General features: G+C 41.5%; 1 protein-coding gene across 1 annotated transcript; it reads right to left on the minus strand.

Moving 5' to 3' along the window:
* Nucleotides 1–1027: 1027 nt before the first annotated feature.
* On the minus strand, nt 1028–3826 carry LOC135948066 (cuticle protein CP14.6-like). The gene is made up of 3 exons (XM_065497135.1): nt 3693–3826; nt 2311–2471; nt 1028–1438 (listed from the first exon to the last, which is right to left on the minus strand). Exons 1-3 carry the CDS (start codon nt 3726–3728, stop codon nt 1168–1170), a joined length of 468 nt encoding a protein of 155 aa, XP_065353207.1. The 5' UTR covers nt 3729–3826; the 3' UTR covers nt 1028–1167.
* Between the last annotated feature and the right edge of the window lie 3553 nt (nt 3827–7379).

Raw genomic sequence — 7379 nt, forward strand, 5'->3', positions numbered from 1 at the left:
GTACAAAATATTCAATAAATATATGGTGATTCTAATACAACCAAGCAGTCATTTTCATTCTGTTGAATAATTATTTTTAGTTAAATCCGATCAATTTCACTCATCGTCAGGAATGATTGATATATTATTACGTGTTTGCTCCACAAATGTAGAGACAGAGGTAAGTTGGGTGACTTTTCTGATTTTGTTTGTCTCAGTTTCGCATTTCATCCTTCCAAGGCTACACGTCAGCAGCCGGGATGATTGGCCTCAATTTTGAAACTCGAGTTTTCTCATTTCTCTGCGGTTTGAAATGCAACTGAATTCGGTGAGCAGCATCAGCTTGAGTTGCTGCAAAGACGTACACGTGCACAGTCATGGGGAAAAGAAAAAGAAGGCACAGCAGACGAGAGATGAAAGTGGAATTTTATTAGCATTTTATTTCCCCGAACAATCGCGATGTGAATACGCTAACTCCTACGCAAAGTCTCATTAGAAACCTCGCACTAATGGCATTCTCTAAGGGTCAAAGAAGAAACAAACTAAATCTACGCCCGTCCCGTGTTACATTTCATTTATCGCAGGCGCGCAGTTAGCATGCAAAGAAGTAAAAGTGCATCTGGGTGCCGCACGCACGTGAGTTTCCTTTCAGAGGCCGGCGTAATAGTAGCTTTTGTCATACATGTTTGCCGATCGCGGCGATCTGTTGCCGGCAGGTGCGATTTCACGGCACCGGGGTCAGCTCAAATTATTATAATAAAATCCCATAAAATCATCACCGGCGTGAAAATTATTAATTGCATGCTCGCATGCGGCGCGAAGGCGGCGGCGGCGGCGGAGTCGAAAGCGAGCGCATCGTTTTGGTCACGGTTGCGCAACCCGCGAAATATCGGCGGCGGCAGTCGCCTGTCTGCAATTATCATGAGGGCGATCCTTGACATTTGGAGCGAACGGAGCACGATTTTGCACGACCAATTATTATGTATGCGCCGCGTGGAATTTACGAGTCTGCCTGCCGTGCGAGAGGAAGGAGAAAAGAAAGGTGGTCTTCTTTTTTTATACAACTGTTTTTGCGATTTTTATTTTTTTGATTGCGATTGGTAACACAAATACAGGGGGTTTCGCCTCCCCGGCTGGCGGGGGGCGCGACGGTCTCAGCTCCGGCCGCCGCCTCCTTCGTCGGTCTGCTTACTGTCTGAAACGGCCGCCGGCGGCCGCCTGCTGCTGCTGCGCGAACCTGATCTGCTCGATAGCGTGCGCAGGCAGAGGAGGAGGTGTGGGAAGGTGCAGACCCTCCGCCCTGAAACCGTTCTCGTCGGCGATGTAGTTGACGGTGTAGACGATGCCATCAGGGCCGGTGTACGAGTAGGAGCCCTGCGCGACCTGGGCCTCGGCTTGGGTGCCGGGGTTCTTCAGGTAGCCTTGCTCTTGGGACTGGATGCCGTTGCTGGTCGAGTAGCTGAAAATTGAAAGCAATTTATATCGATGAATTCTCTCTGAATTCTAATGTCGATTTTTTTACTTTGTGTTAGGGTGGTGTGTTGGATTAAAATAAAATTTTGCTTTTACTATTATATGCCTCTAATTTTAGAAAGTAATTATTGTGATTTTTTATTTTCGAGTTCTACGTGTGATGACTTGTTTTGGAGAAATAAACTTATTTGAGTGATAAATATTTGTAAGAGGTGGTTCTTTAAAAATATTTAGAGGAAAATCATGAAAGAGAGTATAAGAAAAAGGGACGGAAAAATAGAAAACTTGGTTCTAGGGTGAATAGAAGTAAAAAATATTTAAATTTATTGCTGAAGTCGAGATGACAGCCCAGTATGTTAAGAAATAGTGGGAAATTAATCTCTCTCATCATTACAAATGTACAGTAAAGCCAACTCGTTTTGAGCTTTCCATATGTTTGAGTATTTTTAGTCAGCAACTGGTAGAAAATACAGGTGTATAGGGATTTAGATCAGCGGATTTAAGTAAGAAATTAAATTTTTAAGAGCTGAGAAAAATACAAAATTAATACAAATTAATTCAAGCATCAAAATAGAATTTTCATGAGTGTTAAGGAAGAATTGGAAGAGTTAGTTTAAAACGGACCCAAGGCAAAACAAAAAAGATGTAATTTTAATTTCTATTTTACATCTATGTACAAAAATGAGAAGGAGAAAGGTGATTTAGCTCTGCAGTTGGTCAGAAAATTTAGTAGTGCAAAATATTAAATATTTTTAACAAAATTTACAGAACTTTACAATTTTTGCGTGACAAAATGGTTTGAAATATTGGGTGTGAAACTATTTTTCTTTTTAAATAAGAACCGGTGGGACAGCGTACCTGTATCTGTAGTCACCGTTGATGCCATGGTCGTTGTTGTAAGTGAGGATGGCGGCGTTGGCTTCAGGGGACCTGTAGATGGGGGCAGCGCCGATGGGGTTGGGCCTCCTGTTGAACTGGGCCGAAGCCACGCTCAGCAGGCAGGTGCAGATGAGACAGGTCTGCAAAGAGAAAATCAAAATCGTGACAGGTCTACCGCATCTCGTGACCGCGTGTTCTTGATTGCACTTTTCCAGAGTTTGCCAGAGGCGTTACACCGCGCTGATTGCAAACACCGTAATTGGTGCACTGGCAGTTAATAGAGAATTATGATGCAGCATGCACTTTGCGGTACATCAGTATCGGTGAGAGGAAAAGTGTTTTTACGGTTATTGACTCATCTTCTCGCACCAGATGATTTTCCATCTCGACTTGCAGGCACGGCGTGCAAATGGAATTTAGAAATGCGCAAACAAATCCAATTTCCTTTGAGAAATTTGCGCGAAAACAATTTTCACCCCTTTCGTCGCGAGCATATCGGGTGCTGAAAGGAGTGATAAATTCGTAATAATTTAGTATGCCTTTCACAAGAGACATCATGGAGCGAAAACCGTGGGAGTGAGGAAATGAAATATTGCGTATGCAAATTTGCAGAGCCGAATAAGTAGTATGCTCTCTGTATGTATGTACCGTACCGAGCGAGCAATTTCACTGAGCGGGCCCCAAAATGAATTCGTCGCGTGGAAAGATCGAAAAGTCGCGAGCTCAAAATTAAATGTTGCGAAATGTCGCCTTAAAATTGGCGCGCGAGAAAACGCGGCTGGTATAATTATTAAGTAGCAGTGACCCTATTTTGAGTTGTGACATTGAGAGAATGTTGAAGCAATTCTGCCAAAACAAAAATTTCGTGCAGCTTTACTATTTTGCAACTTGTTGCAGAGAAATATATAAAATGTTTTTGATAAAAAGTCGATCAATAGCTGAACAACATTGGAAAGTTTTGAACCAAAATCAAAAAGTGTCTGAGATGGATAGATAGATTGCTTCAAAATATGAAAATATGAATTAAAAATTGACTGAAAGTGCAAAAAGTTCAAAATAAAAAGATGTAGTGCAACAGATCAGAGCCGCGTAACCAAATTAAAGAAGAATTAAAAAAAATCTCGAAGTTAAAAACGCCCCAGTTGCAGTGGAAATCCAGCTGGGTTGATGCAACTGGAAGCAGTTTCAAAATCGATCGGTCTCACCCAAGCAGCGAAATTGAGAGTCGGAAAATCCAAAAGCTAGTAGCAAACGCATTCAGCAGGCAGAGAAAAGTTGCACGGGGCGGCGCACACATTTTCCAGCCTGCTGGGAAAGCGAGCGAGCGAGCGAGCTTAGAGAGCAGCGCGCAGAGCACTTACGATCTTCATTGTTGAGGTGTTGGTTGAATTTGACATAACATTTGAAGCAGCTCGGCGCTTATATAGTGGATCGTGATACACATAAATTCAGGCGAGACAGCCTCGGGACAGGGAGGGAAGGGTGTTTCTCTGCGCGAAGAACCTACGGACGGGCCGGGACTCGATCCCCACCTGCCTGCCTCGCTTGCAACGCATGCAGGGAAGTCAATTATTCGACCGGGTTATTAATAATAATAGAGAAGAAGCAGAAGAGAGCGAGCGCCTCCCCGTACAGCACTTTTATTTTATCTCTCTCACTCTCAATCTCAATGTTACGTGCAATTTTTGCAGTTATGAAACACACTCTCAGCCTGCCAGCATCACGCCGCGTGCACGAGATATTATTAAAGCTGCAGCAGGCGAATTACACGCCGAGCTCCATTTTTTGCCGCACTCGATGCGTGAAATAAATGTCGCTGGGCCGCTGAACAATACGCTATTTAGCTTTAATTTCGAGAGAGGAAGCTCGCGCCGCTGATAAAGCTGTCTGCTAATTATTATTACTCTGCTCTCGCGCGTTGTCGGTGTTTTTATATTTCTTTGCACTCGTCGGACAGGAACACACTCGCGGATGCTGCTGCCCGCGTGCAATCGCGAAACCTTTGATGCAACACACGCCTGGCATTTCGGATGAGATAAAATTAAGCGTGAAATTCATGATCGGCCTGGAATGCACTGTGCGAATCCTCCGCTCTCCGAGTTGCATGATGTCGCTCTTTGGTGTTCGCGATGGAAATGGAATTCGCGGGCTTTCCTGTTGAAATTACGCCCGTGTTAAATTTCAAGTCTAGCGAGGTGTCTGGTCATTTATTTTATTACAACATGCGCACGCCGACTGGGCACAGCAAATTTAGGGATTTTCCTGTTGCGCATAATTCTGTGAAGCTCTCGGCAAGTGCTATAAATTGAAAATTAATATTCTTCCTCTGAGTGTAATGTGAGCCTTAATAAGGTAACAATTATAAATCGTTGTCACGTTCCTGTTGAGAATCATTGCTTGCGCGTTAATAGAAGGTTACTATGACATTTTTATTCAACTGATAAAGAACACCAGCGTAATTTCAAGAACGATAGGGAGTTCGGTATTATAAGTAGCTTAATTAGTGCTGATTTTGCTAATCACCGTGAAAATTTTGACATGCCGTCAAACAATGCAGTTTATTACCCTTTTCGTAAGTTCACACGCTACGGATTTCGTTGAGACAAAAACAGAGTAGCAGCGTAAATTGGGCCAAACGCCTTTTAATGAGCCATTTTAACGCTCCTTTGAAGGCGAAGTTGTTAATTACAGTGATACGCGTCTAATTGTTGAATAATTGCTCATGTGCATTTCGTTTAAGAGCTTGTTGAATTAAAAAAGCGTCTTGCAGAATGAAGCACTTTGCAGCTGCTTGAAAAAAGTAATTGCTCTTTTGTAAATAAGCAAACAAAAAACGACGAGAGTGAAATGAAACACGGACATGATATTTTAATAAGAGTAGGAGTCGCTCCATAAATTATGTTTCATCGTGATGGCAACTTTTGTCGAAATTCCATTAAATTCTGCGTTGCAAAACTTACATAATCGAGGATCTGTGGAACTCGACCTGCCAACCTTTCATGAGCGCATTATTAACAGGTAGTCGCAGCACCACATCCACAGGCGGCAGAAGCACCATTCGCAATAAATTTTCAGGAATTAAAAACAGCTTTCCGACTTGAACATCTGGCCTAATAATTATTATTCTGGAAAAAGAAACGAAATCCCGTCTGACTAGTTTCAGCATATTTGGCATCTCTCTCTCTTTCTCTCTCTCATCCCTATTTTATTGCGCCGTCCTGTCGAGGCGCTCCTTATTTCAAGTCGTGTCTTGTGCAACACTCACTTTATTTGACGCCCATTCATTGCGACTGTGGGACATTTAAATTCGCGGAGGAGGTGCGATCTGATATCTTCCCAAAGTCTATCGCGTTTTCTCCGCCAAAACAAACGATTATTTTCCAACTCGCTTACGCAATACCCTTGTTTATTTTTTATCTGTGTAAATTGCACGCCTGCTGCCTGCAGAGATGCACAATGACGAAAGACAAAAGAAAATTTGTGCTACGGTTTGCTCTCGAGTGAGTGATGCCAACTGCAAGCCTCGTTTTCATTCAATTAAACGTGTCATATCAGAAAATTAATCTTACTATTAAGATTTCTCGTTTAGTTACGAGTATTTAATTTCATCCAACATACATATATGCCTCCATAATTTACTTTAGACGCCAAGTTAAGCTTTTTCCTGGTTTCTAATGAGCTAGATATTTAGTTTATTTGAAATTCAAAAGTGGGTTCAATTGTTTTCTAAACGTTTAGAAGGTGAATATTGACTTATTTAAAAGCTCATTTTTATGAATTAAAATCAGTGTCTTTTTTGATGAAGCGGTCAATTAAACCACTAACATTTGAACCTCCTCAAGTAAAAATCAACTTGGTGTTCAATTAAAAATTAGCAAGCTATATTTTACTTTTCTAGAACGGTAAATTTTCTTGTACTGACTAAGATAAATTGGTAAAAACACAGGTGGTCAAAGTTTCGTGTTATAATATTATGCCTCAACATTGACACATTTCTTGAGCTGCCTTAAAGTAAAAAATGAATCCATCAGAATATAACCAGGTGCTTGCTGAGGCAGAGTTGCAAAATTAAAAGATTTTACACCTCGTAAACGTCAACACACGACTTCTTAAAAGTAAACACAAAACTTGTCAGACAATGACAATGGCTGAGACACGCGATTCTCGCGTGCCTAACTCCACGCGAATGTAGACAATCGTAACATTATTATAAATAAAACACCTGAGCAAAATTACGGTGGCATTGTCACCGCGGCGTACGGTTTGACGAGCACGCGTCGCTGTTTAGAATTCAGACTCGAGGACTAGGCAAATTAAGAGCACTTCCCAAGCATCCGCCCGTGGCAAGGAAAGGTAAAATTATGCCAAAGTAGGCACACGCCGCCTTCAAGGAATGCGTGTAGTTTGCGAGCAGCTCAATTAGCGCGCCCTTTAATTTCTTTCGCGAAAAGGCGCCTATAAAACACCGACTCGCACACTTCGTTTTCCAAGTGCAGACACGGCACTCACGAGCACAAAGGAACAACTTTTGAATGGTCCTTCCTTGCGAGTTAAATTTAATTAAGGAACGATCGTTCAAAATGAAGCAGCAGGTTACTTTGCATTTTTACTCGTTTCGCCTTTGTTTAACGAGGCATAAAATTAATTCTCAGCTCTTGTTAAAAGAATGTTTTGAGGGAATATCTTTGCTAAGCCGCGTAATTTTGAATTCAAAAGCGTCTAGAGCAGGATCAGCACGTCCTGTATATTTTTAGAAGTATCAAAATCAAGATTTTATCAAGTAATAGAGTGGATGATTTTTTAATAGTATTTTTAATACTTCACTCTCAATTCCACACAACACTTCCTCTGCTCGCATGAAAATTTGAGAAACACGTGAAGTACAAATAATTCATGAAAGATTCCATAACCCCCGCGCGAACGGGTAAAAATGGGAATATTAACATAAATATTTCAACTTACGAGGAGTACTTCTAGAGAGGAAAATAAAAATAATAATTTTGTAATCAACAAGGATGATGTATTTTTATTAATTTCCTTCTCAAGAA

This window comes from Cloeon dipterum, chromosome 1 (assembly GCF_949628265.1).
Source record: "Cloeon dipterum chromosome 1, ieCloDipt1.1, whole genome shotgun sequence".
Classification (NCBI taxonomy): Eukaryota; Metazoa; Arthropoda; class Insecta; order Ephemeroptera; family Baetidae; genus Cloeon; species Cloeon dipterum.

Bases quoted from the DNA above. Each gene is read 5' to 3' on its own strand.
- LOC135948066 (XM_065497135.1), bottom strand. From the start codon at position 3,728: ATGTCAAATTCAACCAACACCTCAACAATGAAGATC. The intron at 2,472-3,692 runs GTAAGTGCTCTG...TTCTCTTTGCAG, and splicing joins ACACCTCAACAATGAAGATC to ACCTGTCTCATCTGCACCTG. The intron at 1,439-2,310 runs GTACGCTGTCCC...TTCAATTTTCAG, and splicing joins AACGGTGACTACAGATACAG to CTACTCGACCAGCAACGGCA.